The sequence below is a fragment of the Chelmon rostratus genome, chromosome 3 (genome assembly GCF_017976325.1).
Source record: "Chelmon rostratus isolate fCheRos1 chromosome 3, fCheRos1.pri, whole genome shotgun sequence".
Classification (NCBI taxonomy): Eukaryota; Metazoa; Chordata; class Actinopteri; order Chaetodontiformes; family Chaetodontidae; genus Chelmon; species Chelmon rostratus.
The window spans coordinates 20,660,516-20,683,783 of record NC_055660.1 but is presented as its reverse complement, the minus strand read 5'-3'; the positions used below and the strand labels follow the sequence as shown (position 1 = coordinate 20,683,783).

Here is a 23,268-nt window from a genome sequence, read left to right as displayed (position 1 = left end):
GTGATAGCATTTGGCTACACTCGTATTAGTGGCTACCATAAGAGTTCTGCCTAGGCAGAGAGTGAGTGTATTTGGGCAGTCACTGGGTATGCTGTACATATATGTGCCTGTGTGTGTGTGTGTGTGTGTGTGTAAAGCTGGTTGAGTCACTGTTTGAAATTTCCAGAAAATTCCAGCTGAGATAATATTAGGTCATGAGCGTGTGTTTGTATGTATACGTAGCCAGCAAATGGTGAAGTAGTGTGTATTTGGAGGATTTGGCTGTGAAATGTGTTTCGTGTGTGTGCGTGTGTGGTTGCTGTGACGGTGTTTTTTTGCAATGTGGGGAAAAAACTACAACACAGCCAGTGTTTTGGCTGTGTGCGTAAAGTACGCGCACTGGAGGCTACAGCGATGTTTGGCCGAGTGTGAGTGTGTGTATCCATGATGGTGGCTGAGATACAACAATGTTTGGCTGTATCAAACTGTATCTATGATAGTCCTTGGCTGAGAATGTATGCTGTGTGGGTGTGTGTACGCAATCGTGACTAAAACCGTGTTTGGCTCTACGTGTGAAAGTGCGCTACAAAGATGACAGAGTTGTTTTTCTTTTTTTTGTTATCGAATGTGTGTATCTTTATTTAGCTGTGTTTGTATGTGTGTGTGTGTGTATGGGTGTGAAGGTGGCTGCAATAGTACTGGCTGTCTGTAAGCACTGGCATTTTGTGTGTGAGTGTGTGTTTGGCAGCCAGGTCCAACGTGGTGCTAGCGTTCAGGCAGACGGTGAAGGCGGCAGCAGCCTGCGGCCTGAGAGCAGGAGACTCGCGGCTCTGCTCTCCCTCTCTCATACACACACACACACACACACACACACACACACACACACACACACAAGCTGGGCTGTGGCCAAATGACGATCCCTGGCTACAATGGCCTTATCGTGGCACATACACTTCAACAGACTGAGTACAATCTTATAAACAGTGACTCTCACTCACTGCACAAAAACACACAATTTGACAGTGGTGATCATCTCATAAAAAACACTCGCGCGCACACGCAGGCATGCAAATTCCTTCCTATAAAAAACACAAAATACATGCTCATATGAAGCCGCAAATGCCTCGCTCAGAAAAATGAACGCTTACTTGCCAGACCACGCTGGCCGAATGCCCTTGACACACACTCACATATTCTTTCTATTACTGTTGATACTATGTTGTCATGTAAACAAACACCAATAAACAGACGAAAAGAAGGAAAAATTCAAAAAGACAAAAAGCAAAACTATTTGTTGTTTGCTAAGAGAACAAAGTCAAGAAGGGATTTTCATTTTGGTCCTCAGAGGTAAATGTTTGTTTTATTTATGTAGCAGAAGATCATTAAATAAAAACTTTCTGTGAATTCACAATTTTCATATAATATTATTAGATAGCCTAATTATAATCCTAAATCTCTTCTAAATTTGAAACACATTTTTAGTGTGTTCCTGAAACTTACTACATTTAAAGTTCATGATTTTTTATTTCTGTCATTCCTTCCCTATTTAATTTTGTGTTATGCAAGCAAGTGTTTCAGTGTTAGGTGTGTTTCTCTGTGTGTACACATGCATGATTATGCAAATGTGTGTGTCTGTGTGTACATCTATATGCGCATGCACACGGGCATGTATGGCGGGTGTTTTTGTGTTGGCATCCCTCCCTATCAGTGTCTAGTATCCAGTTGGCCACATACCTGGCGTGTGGACGAAGTAGGCCAGGTAGAGGTCCAGCTCCTTGACGGACACTCCGATGTGGTGCGGCTGGACGCACAGGCCAGGGTTGGTACACTGTGGTGACTTGACCAGCCGTTCCCCATCCGTGCTCTCCAGGGGGCTGCCCTTGAACAGGATGACCATCACCAGGTCCAGCCGCCACACCTTGTCAGCCTGGCGCAGGCAGTCGATGCGACGGATCTTGCCCTTCTGGTCGGGGTTGGACAACACGCAGCAGGGGGGCTTTTTCCCCGTGATGGTGAGCACAAAGTCCTCACGGAACTCGGGCCGGATGTCCTTGCGGAGCTTGGCCAGCAGGCGCGAGGCCCACTTCTGCTTGATCTCTGGCTTTTCCCCCAGCAGTTCATCCTTCACTGCACGTTCTTCCTCCTTGGACATGCGCTTCTCGTGCTTCTTAAAGTATTTGCGCTTGCGGGCCTGCAGGTTGAACCAGGTGTAGGCGAAGGCGCGGACATGGGGCAGCAGGGCCTCGATGAAGGGGTGGAATTCATCCTGGATGAGGGAGGAGGATGGGGGGAGGGTAGAGGAGGAGAGGGAGGAGGGGGGGAAGCAGGAGGAGGCAGTGGAGAGAGAGGGGGAGAATGGGGGAGAGAAGGATGGGGAGAGAGGGAGTGGGGGTGAGGAAGGGAAGAGAGAAGAGAGGCAGTTAGCACCGGCACGCAGCATGGAGGAGCAGCGCCTGCTCTGTGTGAGCGGAGGGAGAGAATGAGCGAGAGGCACCGAGAGAGAGAGAGAGAAAGAGAGAGAGACAGAGAGAGAGAGAGAGAGAGAGAAAGAGAGAGAGAGAAAGATGCTATACACTCCCTGACTAACACCTAACACAGACACATTGAAGGACACACTTGATAAAACACTGAACACAATACTGAAAGACAGGTATGAAATTTGAAAGAAAAATTAAGTATATACTGTGGGAGTTTTCGTCTAATATTAATGTGCCTGCGTGACTAAATAAATATAATACAAACAAATATTTTATATATAAATGAAAGTATTTGCCAGACTTTCATTTACCAATTACAAAACTAAAACGAAAACAGATTTAATTCTGCCAAAGAATATTCATTCTAAAAAAATGTATATCTTCATCTAGAAAAAGTAAAAACTTGCAGCATTTATAAAACATAATGCAGACCGACTATATTAAATAACATATAATGCCTACAACACTAAAATAATTTCAGAAATTACATACAAATTTCTAATTATTAAAATTAAACACAAAACACTCATCCATAAATAACATGACTGTGTCCGGACTCAAAATGATCTAAGAACAGACGTTATCACGAAACATTGTATGTGAATAAAACAAGAATAACATGGTATTTACCATTTTGCTCTCTCATCATAAATTCACCCCGCCGATTGCAAAGAAACTTAAAATGCGCCACCAGGACAGTAACTGGATTGTTCGAGTCAAAAGGTTCTGAAGTAATGCTGCGTATATTGGAAAACAAAAGACTGAGGAAAAAAAGATTAAGCAAAAAGAGAAGCTGAGAAACTGTCCAATAAAAGCAGCAGGGGGGAAAAAGCTGAGAAAGAGGAGACAGGCCAAGGGGGCGCAGTGTAATACCAGCACAGGAACACAGGAGGTACTGTGGCAAGAGCTGCAGGAGAGGTGCTGTTCAAGAGCACAACAGAAGGAGAGTGTAGAGAAGTTCAGCAATCTCTCTGTCTAAAAGGATTTCAAAAAAGAGCTGGACATGCACAAACCAAATAAACAGATATTGCAGCAAAAAGGATAAAATTGTCAAAAACTTAAACAAGCCTCTGTGTTTGCAAAAATATGTAGAGAAAAATATCTTGATGAAAAAAAACAACAAAAAAAACGCTTGGCAAAGCGACGCGTGCTATTGGTTCAATTCTCTAGGATCTGCATAAGACTCACGGAGAGGGAGAGAGAGAGCTGGACAAGGGGGGTGCGGACGGAGGAGAAGAAAAAAAAAAACAAAACAAGAGGACCGAATCAATGTTGGAAGAGTGTGCACGACCGCTGGCAAACCCGAGTGCAGCTTCTTTTTTCCCCCTGTTTCTCTCCAACTCTGTCTCTCTCTTTCTCTCTTCCTCTCCACTTTCCTTCTCTAACCATTGACTGAGTCTGTGCCAACATGCAGAGGGCCCACCTATTTGGCACAGAGTCTCAAACAGCCCAGCCAATACGCACGCTCCCAGCGCTGAAAGGGAGGGAAGAGAGAGATGGCAGAGGGAGAAGCAAAGATGTGGGGGGTGGATGGTTGGTGGCTGGTAGTGGAGAGAGAGAGTGAGAGAGTGAGAGAGAGAGAGAGAGAGAGAGAGGGAGAAGGGAGGGAGACGGAGACTGTGTGTGGTGCAGGCAGAAGGCACGTCATTAGCCAAATAGACAAGTTCCAATCTAGTGCAAAGGCAAAGTCCAGAGGATATTAATTTTACATGCATCCAATCCAGACAGCACCCGCCTTCTAAAGCCCTCTACGCCCCCCTCCGCCTTCATCGCCTTCGTCACCAGCATGGTCACAGCCATCCCAACAAACCAGCTCGCTCTCCAAACTGCATTCCCCCCCACAACCCACCCCCTTCGAGAAACACCCCTCTCTCCCTCCCCCTCTCCCTCTCTGCTCGCGTTACACCACCTTGGCATGGGATGGCATGAGAAAACACAGGCCCAAAATCCCACTAGACCCTGAGACCAGCAGCTGCTCCTGGATTTACCACACAAACAAAGAGAGGAGGGGGAAGAAAATGCCCGTTACCCCCCCAACAAAAAATACCATCCAAAAACATGCTCTCCTGTTTCAAAATGCACTCTCACATCCAAACTGGCTCCTTCTCCCCCTCGCTCTTTTTTTTTGTTAGTCCACTTTAAAAGCCCCAACAGCACAGATACAGAAACACATTAAAAGTTTCTGTTACCAAATTAGAGAGCAATGCCATTTGTGGGTGAGAGACAGGATGCAGTGGACAATGACAGCTGAAAATGCTGTGGTGGACACCTTCATATAAGTAGCCTATACATGTTAAGATGTTGATTAAGGCAAGCGGATATTCATGCCTTAAACAGGCTATACCGGTTCCCTGTAGTTCACAAAGCTTAGTCTAATGCTTTCAGATTTAGATACGTTGGTCTTTGTAATGGCAAAATGAATTATAGATTCATACTGTGGCCACTAAATTGCCCAGATTTTCATTTTGACGCATTGTGAAGTACACAATGACACATGATTGGGATTGAACAGCAGCAAAAAGTGCGAGAGCACAGGGCTGTATAGCTGTACTGGCAAGCTCATTGCTTCGCCCTCATTGGCTGACCCACATGACCTCAGAGGGACAAGCTGTGCCCAGTGCACCATTGGAGAAATATCGCAGAGACAAAGGCTCTCACCAAGAATCAATTCAATATAATCTGATATATGTATGAAATACGTACAGGCCAGTCTTCTCATTAGAAGTGCGTTTAAATAGCATTCTTCCAAATTACAAAAAAGGAACACACTTGCTGTCCAAATTACATGAATTAGTCCATGGGGCTCATAGGAATTATAGAGACATTGTCAAAACTGGAATCTGTGCAGTGGGCAGCCACAAAAAGCTAACTTGTCATGTGGCAAAGTTGAGGGCCCGGCCATTTGATTGCGGGTTGAAGCCCCCTGCTGTGCAACGGGACAGGCTGTCTGTGTGAACGCCCTACAAAGGCGAGAGTCCTCTGGTTGGCTCCATCAGATTTAGCCTGGCCTGCTCCCTCTGTCAGAGTCTGACAGAGGAGCCGCAGCCTGGATGACTGGCTGGTCCACTGACTGCCTGGCGAACTGGCTGTTAGCTTGGCTGAGAGGCTAAATGACTGGCTGGGTGAATGACTGGTTGGCTACCCGGGTGGGTAGCTAGCTGGCTAGCTGGCTGGCTGGCTGGCTGGCTCGTCACTGCTACTGCTGGGGGGGTGGGGGTGGGGGGGGGGGCAGACCCCATCTGGACCAGACCGGTCCAGCCGGGCCGGGTGCCGATTGTTCATGCTAACATACGCCTGCCTCACACAGCCACACTGAACACGTGAAAAATGTGGGAATGAGAGAAGATGGCGGAGGCAAGAAAAAAAAGTATGGGATAAGGAACATGAGGAGATGGAATTAAAGAGGATGTGTGTGTTTGTTTTTGTTTTTGAGGAATAATGATGGAGGTGTGTTTGTCACTTATTTGAAAAGACTGAAGGGATCTAGACTTTCTGATGAATGGGCCGCAGACAAAGAAAAGGACAGATATGTGCCAAGTATTACTGTCACTTCCTGTAATATCATCATGCCATTACTGACAGGCAAAATGATAATAACCAAGATTACTATCAGGGTAATCCAAACCTCTCCTTTGTCCATTCAAACTAACAACACATTTGCTTTTGTAGTTCCAGCCCTGCAGCATTTTTTCAGGACCATAACTCTTATTAACTCTTTATATAACAAAAAGAGGATGAAAAACTGACAGAAACCTATTATAAGACTATAAATTTAATCCATACTATTAAGCAAATACTATTTGTATAAAATGTGTAATCCTTCCAAAAAAAAAATCCCCCCTTTTAAAATCACTTAGTTAAATCCACTGCCAGGCCTATTATGATCATAAACTGGACCAAATACAAAATTATACACAACAGCATAACACAAGCTTTGAGGTTTGTGCACAATCTGCAGTTCAGGCAAGATCTTTTATGATTTTGGCCAAGGAGTGAGTCTGTGTGGCACCGTATTATTTAATGTGTCATTTTTGTATTTTCAAATCCACATTTCCCTCAGCTCATCAGACTGGCTGAGTGCTGTTTGCCCACAGTTCTGCAGGAAAGCAAAACCGAGGGTGGCAGTTTTTCGGGCCTTGGCCACTGTACTCTTTCGGTATCTGTTTTGCTATAATTTGAGCGAGAGCTCATCTTATCTCTGCTTGCCATGCTCCGTCTTACGACCTTTGTTCGCCAGGCTGGGCAAGACCGTCTTCTCCCCTCCTGGCCTGACAGTATGCAACTCAGAGAGCAGGGGAGAAATGAAAACCACCTCAGGTTTTATTAACAAGGCCAAGCTTGGAGCAGCAGCAACTGCAGAAAGCACAAGACAGAGGAAACCCATAAAAACTGAAACGGCTGTATTCAAGCTTTTGGTGGTATTAAACTAAATAACAGCGCTTAGAGCAAATGAATCTATTAGACTATTTGTCATATCTGCGAGGCTGACAGAGCGAGTGTCCTGAACGTCACACCGTTACTAACACACTGTAACGTTCGTGGCCGCAGCGCTGTGAAATGAGGCCTACAAATGAAGTGCAATGGCACCAGATTCAGGCTTTAAACACCCCGTAGGTCCTATCGTTGAAAATAACATATTTTTATTATTTAACCAGCGTCACTACTTCAACATGACTAAATTACTAAGGTTTTGGCTAAAGAAATTATCAGTGTGATAAAGGTAACTACGCACCAAATTCCTCTAACGCCTGTCTAACGGCCTACACCCTGTGTCTCTACATTTGTAAAACAATGTAAAATGAACACACTCACACAGAGAACATATACAGAAACCTACCTCAGTGTCAACCGGAAAATTACCGTCTCTCCAGCACCGGTGTAACGTTAGTTTTGGCTGATAACGGCTGTCTTTCCCTGTCTTAACCTCCGCCCGTCTGTTTATGAGCAACTCTATGTATTTCACGTTCGTCAAAATAAACAAAATGTTTTATGCTTGACAGTAAAACTGCTCTAAATACCAGTCATGGTCAAATCTCATGTTCCTCTACCACATAGAGACAAAGCTGAACTTGAGCTTTGCTAACGGTCTCCTCCCAGCCTCGGTTCCGCGCGACCTACGTTGAACAGAGAGGGTCAAAATTAATTCTAAAAAAGTCGATTATGTATTTAGTAGTTGGTCGTTCCGTAGTGGAGCTGATAATAAAAGAAAAGCGTGAAGTGTGACCTCAGTGAAGGCAAATATTCACTGGTGAACAATGCAATTGATTTTGTACAAGAGCGCGTACGCAGCTTTTCCTCCTTCAGTTACTGCAGATTTATTGACGTCTCCTGTGCTGCGTGAACATTGTTAGATACACGAACACCTTCATGCAAATGAAAAGGACACTTAGTTCCTGCCTGTGGGTTATATTTGCATACAGTTGATTTTAACAGCCGTAACTTGGGCGATTCCCACAATATTATCAAGATAAGTAAGCAAAGCTCTAATAAGCAATTACCTGAAATGAATTTGTGGTATGCAAATGAATGCCAAAGGGCTGAAAGACCAGGTCAGACATTTATGTGCTGCCACATCCAGCCCGGTGAGGATGCCTCTGTGTGTCAGCAGGCATTAGATTTGCTCTTTCAGGTAAGATTTAAGGGCCATGACATTATATTAAAAGCATAAAGGTCCCTTGTTTTCTTTCCTTCTTTTTTTTTTTACTGTTAAATTGTGATTACAACAAAAGACAAAATTGAATTTGAGAAGGAATTAGTAAGTGGAAGTACAAACATTTAAACACAAATAAATTCCAGGCTCATCAAAAAACTCAGCCTTACAACAGGTCACCCTTATATTATATTAATAAAAGAACCCTATTTGTATTTTCTATTCCTGTGATACTATATTATATTATTGCATTTTTACCACCAGCATAACATCCCTTCATTATTAAAACCCCTTTAATTTGTTGGTTTAAAGTTTAAGGTAGTTGGTTTAAAAATTAATATAGATTTAATACATATACATTTTAAAACATAACAATTGCAGTGAATTAATGAACACCAATATCCTGAAAATCTACATGTTTTAAATGCATTTTTTAAACAAAGGAACAGTATTTAATTAAAAATAAAATCAAACTCAAGCATAAATTTGATCAAACTTTTCACATTTTCCTTTAATTTGAAAATTCTGAACATTTTAGTCATAATCATTTTAAATGACAGTTTCCTTGTAAAAACATATTCTTAAATTGTATTTAATTTACAGTATATACATTCCAATTGTTTTATAATAATAATAATACTAACAACAATAATAATGATTGTGAAAATAATGATTTTTTTTTTTTGCTGAAATAACAGGAAACCCAGGGACCTACCACCTTTTGCTTTTTTCAGCATTTTATTTTAGTAACATTTATTATTACAAAGTCTTATTAGAAAGAAGAAAGCAAAACCTAATTTTTTAAAATGCTGCAAAAGCATGTAATTGAAGGCCACATTTGTCAGATGAAATTAAATTTGCCTCAAGTTTTTGTTAACTCAAGATGATCCCATAAAATAAGGGCACACACGCGCACACACACACACACACACACACACACACACAAAGAGAGAGAGAAAGCTGATGAAGGTTATAGCATGTCAGGAAGTGTCACGACTGGAATTCATCTTTGACATCTGCTGTATGAAATCACATATTGACAAGTACTGAGGTGATGTAAGGGAAAGACTGTGAGTGATCTGAACTATTTTCCCTTTGTGCGTGTGTGTGTGTGTGTGTGCGTGTGCTCTGATCACTTGAGATGGTCGGGAATAATTTGGCCTTACGTTCCTGCTGGAGCTGTTTGAGCTTTGTGTATAAACAAATGTTTTTTAAAACTTTTCAAAACCACACTGCAGTGCAGGCATAATACCATTTCTGTTTCTGTCCACTCTGTGAAAAACGAAAAAGGAAGTAGAGGAGAAAAAAAAATTCTCTGCGGGTTGAGCGAAGTTTCCATATTTTCTTCCCATGAGGAGTACAGGAAAAGTAAGGTGCGCAGGCTGACTAGCAGTGACTAACACCCTGCCATTAAGAGGTGATGGGTTAGTAACCTCACAAGCCTCTGGGATATAAAATAATTACGGACAAGTTGACATAAACTACCATTTCCTTGGAAACTCTCATGAAATAGAAAAAATAAGTGTCATTTTTTCCCTCTCCTTTCATTCACTTATTCAAGCCCACACACATGCATACACACACAGACCCACATTATTCTTCTTTAAAATTTCCTCCTTAACTTCATTAGTGCCAGTCCTTCCATTTCCATCCAGCTCAAAACCTTTTCATCCATTCTACTCCCTGGAAGAGGAAAAAAACTTCCCCTCTTTCTGCTCTCTTTCTCCCATCGGCACAGATTGATGTTAAAAGTGTGTCTGCGCATCGTTTGTAATTACGCCTGTTTACACACTGAAGCATTACTATGTGTGAAAGTCTGGAAGCCATTTGTGGCATGAGGCTGAGAGGGAAAGACAGAGCGAACGAACTTTAAACAGCTCCAGAGACACAAGGACTGATGGCAAGCTGGGGCTTCTGACATGACTGCAGTCAGACCTGGGTAATTTTATACTCAGTATTCTTTCATGTTTGTGCGATGGATTTGTCTGCGCAGACTGTTTCAGCCTCAAATGTAAGCACATCACAGTTAAGATCAAGAGCTCATCGTGATTTTTTTTCTTTCTTTTTTTTTTTTTTGGAGTATCCAAAATTAATTCAGCCAGGACTTTCTTGAGGTTTGTGTGGTTTTTCTATGACTCTGGCCCATCTGCATAAATTTCACCTTATACAAGTTAATTATAAACATAACCATAACCTCACAAGTGATTTATATTCCCAATTTATATTATGAAAATATTTGGAGAACTGAATTCAATCTGGACGACTTAAAAAGACATTTTGTGATGATCATTTGTTAAATAGATTTGGGGGTTTTTTGGCTTGGATTTGGTGAACAAAATTAAAAACTCACTGCATACAGCAGAATGTATTGTGGGAACTGCAAAAAGGGCTGTGTGAAACATTATACATTTACTCCTCATAATGCAAAACTGAATGTAAATCTTGATAACAGTGCCGTCAATTAGAAAGAATGTTTTTCTTAGGGATGATGTTATCTTGCTATAAATAAAACTTGGCAAAGTTATAGATTTCAAACTAAATTATGAGATTTTGGCGCAGCATGTTGCAAACAATGATTTAATAAAACCGTTTCAACATGTGGCTGCAGCTAGATGGGGCAGTATAGGATTACATGTCTGCTAAATGAATACATATAGACTACTGCACGTGTGTCGTCTGTGTGTTTACATTACAACGGTTTCAGTTGCGTCACCATGGCAAATACACACACATAAACTGAATCAGGCACACACAGGCATACGGCTGGTGTGGCATTTTCCGACAGGATGCTGCAATAAAACTGAGAGTACAGCATTTCCCTCCGACAAGGGCGGCCATTCCTGATAAGGTCAAGTAGGCACTGTGATACTTGGAGTGTGTGTTTATTGAGGGGTGCTGGTGGAGTGGTTGTGTGTGTGAGGGGTGACGGCAGAGTGCGGCAGCTCCGACTGTACAGGCAAGGAGAGCGTCCGTCTCACACTTTCTGTCTCACTCCGGACCGAGGCGCATGCTGCACACACCTAGAGCGTTCCAGTCGACACATGCCAGCGGCACACACTGGCTACCATGCCCTGCCTACAGCTGCAGAGAGGGCTTTGAACCTCATGGTTAGCAAATACAGCAGGAATCAAGCAGATAATGAAACCCGATATCCCCCTCCCCTCCATGCCCTGCTCCAGCAGCAGCCAAGGCCTGCTTCTCCTCACACAAGAGATGCACTATTGAGAGACTTTCTCTCTCACTCTTTCGCTCCCCCTCATTCTTTTATTCCTCCCTGGTCCTCGTTCTGCCAGTCGGCAAGGCGAGATGCCAACCTCTCCCCAAAGCCCGGGCAGAGTGCCCTCACCCTTTATGCAAATGCTTCACCACTAGCCCGACTCACACATTCATTCTGTGCCCCCCACCACCACCATCACCTACTCCTCCATTCCTTCATTTATTTCTTTCACCTCTTGCTCTGAAATCCCTCTCTCTCTCTCTCTCCCTCTCCCTCTAACACTTTTTTCCCTTTCCTGCACTCCATATTGTTGTTGCACTTCAGCCATCCCTCCCTCTGCTTTTTGCTGCTTCACGCTCTCACTTCTACCAATCGCCTGTGCTCTCTCTATCTCCATCGCTATCCATCTTCCAGCGCCTCTCGCTCCGCTCCCCCTCACTCCTTTCACTGTGGAACTCCCTCTCCCCTCCTTCCTCCTCTCTCTCATGCACACACACACACACACACACACACAGCTTGACTCACCCAGACTCAAACTTGTACACTCATTCCTTGGTCATTGCCAGACAGGCAAGTGCAGAAACTCCCTTTACCCTCTCCCTCTTCTTCCTCTATCTCTTTCACTCTCTCTCTCTCTCTTACACACAAAGCCACTCATGCCACAACTCATGCCCTGGTGCTTCCCTTAAAGGGAAAGTATCTCTTAGAAATAATATTTTTTCTTTATCTCCTGCGGTCCGTATAACTACTATACCATCCATCAGCATTTAGTATAACACTGATCGTTTCCGTGATTGCTGAGCAGGACATGAGTGGAGCGCACAAACACTCCCCCTTGATTTAATGTGTTGGGTCATGTTTACACAGCAGCCACTTTTTCTTCATATTTTGAAAAGTGCAGGATATTGTATTGTTCCAAATTAACATTGCAGCTGCACACAGCAAATTCCTGAGCGATGGGTGAAACCCCACCAAGTCCAATCTGGGAGAGTGAAGAATTATTAACTATGAGATGAGATTCTACAACTCTTGGCTTTGTGAAACCCTTTTAAATTTTTACAACTCATAACTCTATGGTTGTCGAGCTGGAAACATTGGCTGTTTTCTTCTTGACACTTGTGGGAGCACGGCAGAAATACTGGCAGGGTTTAATGTGGCAAATTACTCTTGCTTGTGTGTTGTTGTTGTTGTTTTTTTTTTCTTTAATTTCTCGATAAGAAAAAGAACAGAACTTCTTAGCCTGGTGACCACAATTTATCATTTACAATTAGAACACAGCAAATGTTTGCATGCTACTTTGCAGATGGAAAACCAACCCTGTTACATTAGCTTCCTATTTCTGCATCAGTGAGCTCCCTATCAGGAACACTGAAGCTTGCGGATTTAATTCTGCTTATCATGAGAGCTGGAGTTTTGCCTGTGCTGAGTTGGCGCTGCGAGGGTTAAACGGTGCCCGCTCCCTGTGGCATGATATGAGCTGGGCCTTTGCCTGTGCACTCTTCCTTGTCTGCGCTGAGTTAGTAGTGTTAGGGGTTAAGAGTGGGTGGCTGCTCCAAGTGGCTTCATGTGCAACTCTGATCCCATTAGGGTTAAAAGGTGTCTGTTCCAAATGGCTTCCTGAGAGCCGGGTCTTAATCTCTGCTACACATGACAGAGTTTGGGTTAAAGGGAAACGGGCTCTTGATATGGCAGCACGTTATGCCTACTCTGAGCTGGCAGCGTGAGGGTTAAAGGTCGCTCAGCCCATTTTGAGTGGCATTCCCTGTAGGGCGAGCACCATGCCAGGCCGGAAGAAACAGAGGACACACACAAACACATGCAAGGCGAGAAACAAAGAGCCTTCACAACCACACACGCGCACACTTAAACACATGAGGACACGTGCGCACACACACAACAGCTAAATCATTTTGAAACTTTTATCCTCTCAAACCAGTGCTTTCCTTTTCTAAAGATGTATCCTCCACCAAAGCAAGGGGAGGACAGACAGACATGCAGACGGGCGCCTCTGGAAGAGAGTGTGTGCAGTTATCTCCTCTGTGACCACGCTCGCTGACTTCCCCGGCCTAAACTACCACCTCGCGCAGACCTCAGGAGCACCGCAGTACCACAGACAGACGGCCATAAGTACATGTCCTCAGAGGGGACATAAAATGGAGGAAACCCACCTCGATAAAAAGGCACCTCACAAACCGGCCGGGGAGAGAAAAAGGAGGAGAGGGCAACTGATCCAAGCTTCAAATTAGTTTAGTGTTAGATTTATAACAGTGATCCTCATATATTGAATTTTTATGATGAGAAAATGTATAAGTGAAAATCAGTTATCTCTGCGTTTTATAAATGCAGCTACTTAATATAATTTGGTATATTTACAGGTAGTATTTTGTATTAGAAATGGAATAACATGCAAGTGAAATACTGTGTACGTGCATCAAATGTGCCCCTTCTGGCCTCAGATTGAATCCAGCCATTTTCAAAAAAAAAATTTAACTTTTCCTCCTTTACTTAGCTTCCTGCTAAGATTTACAGCCGCCTCACTGAAAATAAGCATTCTTAGCTGCAATAAATATTCTACTCGTGCCATGTTATTTTGCAGCGAATGGTACAGTGTTTATCAACTCTCTCCGAAACTGGTCCGGTATAAAATACCAGTCAGTCTCCATTTATAAACATGCGATTGTATGAAAAGATAGTATCACAGAAAAGTGAGCCAGAAGGAGAGAGCTGGACTGAAAGCAGCAAGAGCTGCCACGTCAGATGCTGCTGAGGCTTCTTGGCTGTCAGGACTGAAACAGACACACACGCACGCACAGCGGAGACACACACGCACATGCAAACGCAGTATGGCCTGCACACGCACACATCCACGCATGCATGTGAACGCACGTGCACAAACAGACTCATAAATGTGCAGACACACACACACACAAGCACGCACCAGGAAGGGTTTGCCTTTGCAGTGCTGTTTAGGGAGTTGGAGTCTTCAGCCAAGCCTGACACCCCTGCTCAGTGTAGCCATCACCGCTGTCTCTCTGTGAGTCAACATGGATGGAGCTGCTCCATCAACAACACACACAGGCCCTAATAATAAAACGAGCAAATCCTCCCTCACTCCAGCTCGCCTGCCACACGCCAGAGAGGGCCTGCCCCGGGTCTGATCATATCCTGTTAGGATTGCTTCTGGATTTGCACTTATCATTTGGTCACACTCTTCAAGCAATTAAATGCGTATTTTGTGTTCCAAATATCAGTACAGTATTTCAATGCTCTTTTTTGAAAGACATTATTTTACTTTAAACAGTGACACCCAAATTGTAATAGCGCTTTGTGCAGAATATTCAAATATTTATTCACAAGGAGGACAGCAGTGGATTGTTGTGGGCAACATTTAAGTGCTCAGGCTGCCAATAAATAAATAAATAATAAAAATCAGATGCAAAATAGGATTTGGCCTCATCTTTATTTAGGCTAGCCTTCCAGTTCCTGGAGAAATTGCATTATTGAATACAACGGCGCTATTGTTTCATCAAATTCTAGAGGGGCTTTCAGCTTTAGATATTTCCAGAGAGGAAAATCAAAATGGGAGCACCGTTTTTCAATCTGAAGGGGGGAGCAGGCTCTTGTGTAGAGATTTGATTCTCCAGATAGCACTTGGCACCATTTGCCTCCTCTAAGTACTGTAATATGGTTATGATACATTAGCATTCCTTCACATCACCAAAGAAACCCAATCTGTGTTTATCAAGCATTTTGGTCCGCGGAGGAACAGAAAAGAAGTGGAGGGAGAAAAAGAGAAGGGAGAGGAGGGGAGAAGTCAAGAAGATGGAGAGGCAGGTAAAGGATTAGCATTAAGAGGCCATTGGGAGTGAAAAGTTGCCCGATGAGCAGCATTCCAGTGGACAAAGCCTGGCGAATGGTGAAACTGTTTAAGATAGCCTGAGCTGTTCTCAGGAGAGGCAGACAGGGAGTTAGTAAAGTGGCTTTTAAGCTCACCAAATCCAACATATCCCAGATAAGACTGTGGCTCTTCCTGAGGGAACGAAAGAGAGGAGCAGCGGAGGGGGCTGGAAAGAATGAGGTAAAATGGAAGAAAGAGACAGTTGAAGTAAAAGACGCAATGTGTGTGTGTGTGAGAGAGAGAGTTGAGGGATGGGGAGAGACTGAGATAGGGAAAAGCAGGCAAAGATAAGCAAACTAAAAAGGCAAAAGAGAGAGGGAGGTTTTGAGAGAACCAGAAATGGAGAGAAAAAAGATAGGAATGAAGTGTAAGGAACGTGAGAGCATATTTTCAGATGAGAGCACATGTGAGCTCTGGTGTTGCTTGATCCTGTCTCATACAGTGCAGCGAATGAACCCAGAGACACTGAGCAGCCCTGCCTGCCTCTCCAGCAGGATTTTATCACCTGCGTGAAAGGCGGCTTGAATACACTCAGGCCGACGTCATCAATCTCTGCTGCGCTCTGTTGCAGGAGGAACCTGTGCGGACCTTTTATGCACTCTTTGGTGTTAATGCGATGCTTTGGGTGTCTTTAAGGCAGAGAAGTCGTAATGCAAAGTGCAGAAACACACACACACACACACACAGGATTTCGGTTTTCTGTTTCAAACAGGCAACAATACATAAGTCAGCACACACGGAAACACACTAAAACGTGTGCGACGTGTTTCAGATATTACATGCATGTGCATAAATATTCAGACCTGTCTCCTGCTGGCACATGTTGCTTCCTCAGCTTTGTTAGACTCACCTGTACAGCTGCCTCTATAATTTAGTTAAAGTGATTTAAATCACCCTCATGTGGGTTTTTCCCTCACGTCCCCCACTTTCCGCACATGTACGCTGCTATGGGACATGCGTGTGCATAAAGCGACAGGAGACAGGTGCACACACGGCCCAGAAAGCAGAGAGCCAACAAACGGGGGTCAGTTTTTAATCATTCCTAGTTTGTTTATTTAGCAGCGGTCAGGTTTTCACTTGTAAACTCCATTGCAAAAATTCCTCTTTTTAGACTCCAGAGAGCACATTCAAACAGTATTAATTCCTCTTGCTGGGAAAAGGGACAGCCTTTTCCCGGAGCAATCCATAACATCTGAATATAAAAATAAATACGAAGAGCGGGCGCGCTCTTAACCCCAAAGTGTGGAGGGAAAAAACCTGCCGGGAAGTTCGGCTGTATGTTTTTCCTGTGTTTCACCAGTGTCTGGGACAACATTTCTCTCTGTGTAGTCACTCCCACTGTGTTGCAGCCCTCTGCCACCTCTTCTCTTTCTTCTTCTTTGTCTCTTCTACTTTTAAAAAAAAAATCAATCTCTTTATTGAGCCTTCGGTTTCTGTCTCTGTCTTCTTTATGTTTGCCATCGCTCTCTCTCCCTCTCTCTGCTGGACGCCTCTGTGCCAGTTAACTCACCACAAGCCAGAGGGAGGACCGCAAGAATGCTTAAATCAGCATAATTAGGCCTGTGTGTACTTTAAACACACACGTTTCCCCCAAGCCTGGACCTCTGCCACCCGTACACCGCTGTGTACGCAGCCACGGCCCGTCTCTTTGAGTCAATAAACACAAACATATCAGCAGTCCGCCTCACACACGTTCACACAGTACACACACACACACACACAAATGCATATGCAATACATGAGGTGAAAAATGATGCTGTATCCATCTCCCACCCAGCTGTCACCCCCCCAGGCCCAAACCACCATCACCACACTAACACAGTTTGACCCTTTACACTGTGTAGCTGAGGGCGAGCAAAGTAAATGAATTTAATGTGGGGGCCCTGCGCTGAAAAGCTGCACGTCTGCTGCAAAATTTCCATAAGCAAGCCGGTAAAAATTAAGCACGAGCATGCACTCAGACAAAGGCAGGGCTCTCAGTTGAGTTTGTGGTTTTGTCCCACACACATCTGTATGTGTTTTAGGTTTCAGTGGTGCACTAACAAACAACTGCCTCTCAGTGAATCCAGGGTGCACATGGGGATTATCAGTAGTCATTACAGATCATTTAATAATAATCACCACCATCAAAAACGAATCAGTCCAAGCATGTGATATTTGGATGGCCAGCATCACTGGCTGAGTGGATCATATTAGTGAAGATGAAAAGTGATAACAAGGTGTTTGGAATTTCATCTCATTGGAGTTGTCACACAGAGATCCAGCTTATTATTGTTTACATCTACCTTTTTCTGTATACTGCATGTGTGCCTCACTGTCTCTGTGAGATAATAGAGCAATTGCAGAGATGACACCTGTGAACTTACATTATCAAAACCCTCCTCAGAAAAGTTTGAAAGCTGGTGACTTAGGCCTGTTATAAAGGCATCCAATAAAAACATTACACTCTCTCCCTCAGGAGCTCAGGCTCACAGCTTCCGAAGAAGCTTCAGGTGCACGGACACTGCGAGAGAGGCCCGCACTTGCTGAAACACAGCACCAAAAACATCCACGCAACGCAAAACCGGATAAGAAGAGGAGTGCCGAACATGAAAGGCCCTGGAAGCCACTCAGCCTCGGGCCTTGCACATTAATTTCCATTCTAAAGATATGCATGGAGAACAAGTAACTCCAGTAGTGAGTATCACTTACACCACTGGCTTTGGAAGCGCAGTGGTGTTGCCATGGAGTTTATATGTCATTAAAGCAAAACATGAAGTTAATTTGATTTCCATTTTTAACGTCAACCGCCTCAAAAACAGATAAATTTTTTATGGCCTCAGCTTACGTTCCTTTTGGCACAACACTCCAGAAGGCGATCGGAACGCCGTGCTCGGCCTGCTTTGGAAAATATTTTGTCAGCAGCATTTGATCAAAGTGGTGTGATACTGTTTATATGAGGGTGCACGCTGAAAACTAGCCACAAAGAAGCCACTCTGTGCGTCCTCTTTCCCTCTGTCTGTCTTGTCTGTCTCCTTCTTTCACACAGAGGCAATGGACACACTCATTTCTCTGTTTGTGCGCTCACACAGCTGTGGATCTTGTGCCGGGTTCAACCAAGGTAAAGATATGGTATATTACGCAATGGCTTATAGATTTTTCCACCCCTGGCGAGCTGCCAGCGCTCTCAATGGGAGAGAGAGACAGAGAGAGAGAGAGAGAGAGAGAGAGAGAGAGAGAGAGAGAGAGAGAGAGAGAGAGTATCAGAGAGCAGCACACTTTGTTCCACAAAGTCTGACTCACTAACTGGATTCACTGGCTCCCTTGCTGGGACTGCAGGCCTCTATGACCAGTAGTTACACTGAGGAAATAGGGCTGAACAAAAGCAAGTGTGTCTGTGTGTGTGTGTGTGTAACTTGATAATTCAGTAATGGCAGTAAAGATTGTTGGTGCTTTTGTTTCAAGTATCAGATACATTTATTAGGTCTGGTGAATGTTTCAGCTCTCACTCCCTAAGGCGATGTGGACTGCTGCTGCTCTATATTAGTCTGCCTCTGCACACACACACACACACACACACGCACGCACACAGTGCAGGCAAAAAATAAATGACCTTAGGTAGTCATTCAACACAGTGGGGTGTTGTGGCTATAGACTGTGCTTCATGTATTTCCATCAGCTACACTTTAAAGATGGAGTAAACATATCAAGACAAGTTACGCTTTACATGCAGAACATTACTGCTAAGTCTATTCTAAGAGGCCGCTATTTAACTTCTGAATGCTTTATGTTTTTAAGTACCATGCAAACGTATTTGACAAAGCAAAACAATCATCAGACTCCATGCACGAATAAATGCCAAATACATAAATGCCTTTTGACGTGATCAACGAAAACCGTAATGCGCATGCATGACAGACATTTCATTGAAGACTACTTCCAAAATGAGACTTGGAAGAGTCAGCAAGAGCGAGCCAATCTGTTTAGAATCAGACAGTCGCCTGTCAGGATGATCAATCCGACTGTTTTCTTCATTTACTTACCCAGTACGTGACATGCATATGTTAATGAAACTTGCGCGCTTCTCATATCGGTCTTGTCCATATTCTCCCGCCTGGATTAAGAAGGCAGACATACTGCTCACACACAAGGCCTAGAAATGCATTCACAGAGCTGATTTGGCCTAGATCTCGCGCACTGAGGTTCCCCCTACTCTTTTAATTGGGCCCTTGATGCTCGACATAGGGTGTACTTCCTCTAATTAGCTATATCTATAGCGTATGGGAGGGTGTATGAATGCATGCATGTGTAAAATCCTCTTTTGAGCAACTCCAAACTTACTAAGAGCTTTAATTTCACGCTAGGCTGCATTGTCCCATTCAGCGGGGTTACCCCCACAAAAAAGCCTCTGAGAAAATCAAAAAGAAAGGGCGACGGAGGAGGGGGATGGAGAAAGACAGAGAGAGAGAGAGGGAGAGACAAACAACAACAACAACAACAACTGAAGCTCATCCTCGAACAATGCAGATCTCTCACTAACCGTTACTTTGCTTTTAAAGGGAGCTAATTGAGGAGGTGGAGGGGGTGGAGGAAGAGGAGAAGGATGAAGGTGAGGGGGAGTCTGTACCAAGCAGCTGCAAGAAGAGCACAGTCCTTTGGCTCTTGTGTCTTCTCATCCCTCGATTCCTTTGCGGGTTCTGCCGCCCGATCGTCTCACCGCTCGTTGGCAAAAATCTCTTTTTGGTGTAAATGACAGTAAACTGCTAGTTGTTGCACCTTTGATTCTAAAAAACCTGAGAAAAATAACAGCACTTTCGCACAGGGAGGATACGCAATTATCAGTCAAGCACACACCTAATTCTTACCCAAGGCCAAAAATAAAATGATATCGGGTAGCGAGCATTGCAGCAACAACAGCTCCGCAGGGTAATTGCATATATTTAGTTTTGGAGGACTTTCTACTCTCATGACAAAAGCTGGCCTAGGCCAAACTGAGGGAGATGTTCTCAGTATCAGCACACTGAAGTGATTGTGACTCCTCCACCACGTCTGTCTATCTGTCTGTAGCATATGTGAGTGTTCAGTCTGATTTCAGATGAGTGCGTCTCTATGTGTGTGTGTGTGTGTGCGCACGTACATGTGTGTGCCGTATGGCTTGGTAAACACAACTATATCAGAGACCAACATAAGACCGCTATAGGGGCCGCCTGCTTCCACTGGCCGCAGATCAGCCCTAAACCTAATCCACACTAGGAGGCACAGGGAGGTGTGTGTGCGTGTGTGTGTGTGGGGTGGAGGGGGGTGCACATATTCACACACACTTACACAGATATCGGACACACACACACATGCCCATCCATCCAGGGGACAACCACCTATTACCCTGTTGTGCCAATTGCCTCAGTTAAGCATGAAATCCATTTTCTATGGGCGGTCAGCAAGACTGCACAGATAAGGGATGAGCAGAGCACCGCAGTGCTGGATTTAACTCACCTCCAAGACAGATTCACACACACACACACACACACACACACGCACACACAGACGCAGAGGGCCGTCCACAAGCTACCTCAGGGTTTTGATTGGGGGGCCTTATACATGCATGCTGCAAACAAAAACTAATATTTTTCATTCGTGCGCACACGTAAATCTTGACAAACATGATGCACAACGTTTGATTTAAAATACTTGAACTCCATCCGTGCATTTTAAAGGCCTCAAGTGTCAACAGATCCGTCTCACAAATCAGGAACTTTTTTTCCTTCTTTCCGTGTAATCAAAATGTATTCAGACGCTGTTTAACTGACATGGACACGTTGAGCCATTTCCCACTTCCCTGCGCTCCTTCCTCCGTCCCATCCCTCCGTCCCTGCCTACCAGCTCTCACTCCGGGCCAAGCAGTGTTAGGTGGACCTGGTCTGCCTCCAGCAGAAAGGATGAATAAGTAAAAAGAACACAATGTACCCCTGGGTTCTGCCTGCAACCCACTGCCTGCCTGCCTGTCGTCCTGGCACATTTGGCAGGCCACTTTTACCCTGTCTACCGTCCACTATACAGCAAACCTATTCTCCGCTGCCTGTGCTGTGCCTACCAACTAGCTCTGTGTGAGCAGGATTAGTGTATGTGTGTGTGTGTGTGTTTGTGTGTGTGTGTGGTGCAAAGTGACTCCGGCAAGGCTTGGTATGTTACCAGATCATGCAGGCCCACCTCGGTTTACACCAGCACCGCGGCCGTCACCGTCCGGTCCCAGTGAAACCAGAACCGACGACTGACGCAGGAGAGCCATCGGCCCAAAACGGGGCAGGAGTGAGAAACACGCACATGCACTGTACACACACACACACACACAAAGCTGCATGCAGCTATGGCAGCCAGGTGTGGACTGAGGCCTTGAAAGTGAGTTTTAGTATAGTGATTCTGGTGGCTGACCAGGAAGATACAATGAACCATAATTTGCCTTAAAGAAAATGTTTCATTTAGAAGATATTTAGGACAATATGCCACACACACTTCGTGCTTCTTCATATGCACTGATGCACTAACGGCGTTTCCTTGAGCTGATAAAGTTCCTTTATCTCCATCACCAAAGACACTGACAACACACATTTTTTTTCTGTTGCTATGGCTATATGGCATGGCTACAGTACGTATGGCTTTCACTGCATGCTTTCAAGTGCTTTGCCAATCTGTGCTGGCTGAGTGAATTTCAAGGACTCATTTGATCTCCCTATCTAAAAAAAACAAAAAAAAAAAACAAAAAAAAAAACACTTTAGAAGTGCAAGAATTGGACACGAAGCGCTTCTGAGCAAGACTCGAGCAAGCAAATGAAACTTTTTCTGCTTGTGAAATGTGCGGGAAACGGTTAAACAATCTCCCGCACAGTGTTAAACATCTTAGAAAGAGGGGAGAGAGGGAGAGAGAGACAGAGAGAGGGAGAGAGTTTGCGGCAAAAGCTTCAAAAGTTGGCAGTGTTTGCGAGACGAGCGGCATATTAGCAGCCCACATCTCATTTGGATAAGCGGGACTTAAGTGGAGTCTGAAATAATTGATTTCAAAACGCAGCACATAAAAGTTTTAATTAACGACGCCTCCGCGACCTTCAAACCGCATAAAAACTTTATGCAAATGCGTTTCCGTCACAGGGATGTGAAACAATGCCACGTAGTCCCGTAAAAAAAAAAAAAAAAAAACTGCCGGTGCTGTTTGGCAAGTGTGCACTTGCACCACTTTTGGCTGCTCGGGTCCGTCACCTACCAGGCCATTCCAGCAAAGCTTTTATCAGCATTAATAATGCATTGCAGATTGTTTGCAGCAGTTTTGCGTGTTTTCTGCGATTTGTGAATTATTTACGTGTCTGAGATCGAAGAACTCACTTAACGGAGTCACAGGACGACCACCGCAGTCGTGGCTACATGACGCGTAATTCATGCATGCGTGACTGGGTGTACACACACACACACACACACACACACACACACACACATAAAGAGATCATTAAAACAGGCGAGTAAAGCTAACTAAATGCGGATGCTCAAGTCCAGTTTAAATCACAGGTGTGAAGCAGAGGTGTGCGCAAGCAGGACGCGCGGGCGGTTTTCAAGTTAATTTTTGACTGCTGTTATCTTTGAGCTGGCGGGATATCCTTTAAGTACGAGCACAAGTTCTCAAGGAGACATGTGAGAGTGCAAACAAGTCAGCTCCGCTTGATATCCATCAGTAGGACCGGGAGACGCAGTAACAGCAGCCTAAGCAGATCAATATGTATCGCGCATATGGACAGCACGCGTCCATGCGGCGCTCGTGTGAGAGGATCTGCTGCCAATTAATTTTAATTAATGGAAAGAAAGAGGAAACTCGATGCGGACCTCTGCCTCATACCACCAGGCTTGGAAAATTATCTGGGCTAAACATGCAGTAGGGCTGTTGGATTTATTTTACGGAGCAAATCAAACAGACTATTGATTAGAAAAAGTCTCCCTCAAAACTCTCCAGACGCCAGAGAGGTCAAGAGAAAATAAAAAGGGAAGAGGGAAAAAAAGAAACGAGACAGACGCGTTTTAAGTGCAG

At 44.3% G+C, this 23,268-nt stretch overlaps 1 protein-coding gene across 11 annotated transcripts in view; it reads right to left on the bottom strand.

Moving 5' to 3' along the window:
* Positions 1-23,268, bottom strand: part of LOC121604626 (nuclear factor 1 X-type-like) — a 114,224-nt gene that overhangs the window by 76,353 nt on the left and 14,603 nt on the right. For 10 of the 11 annotated variants that reach the window (XM_041934197.1, XM_041934194.1, XM_041934190.1 and 7 more), the window contains one exon: positions 1,714-2,245. In XM_041934197.1, the coding sequence (XP_041790131.1) occupies positions 1,714-2,245 (532 nt within the window). Of the gene's footprint in view, positions 1-1,713; positions 2,246-3,086; positions 3,478-23,268 lie in introns of those variants that run through there. The other variant, XM_041934195.1, reaches the window with a different exon arrangement.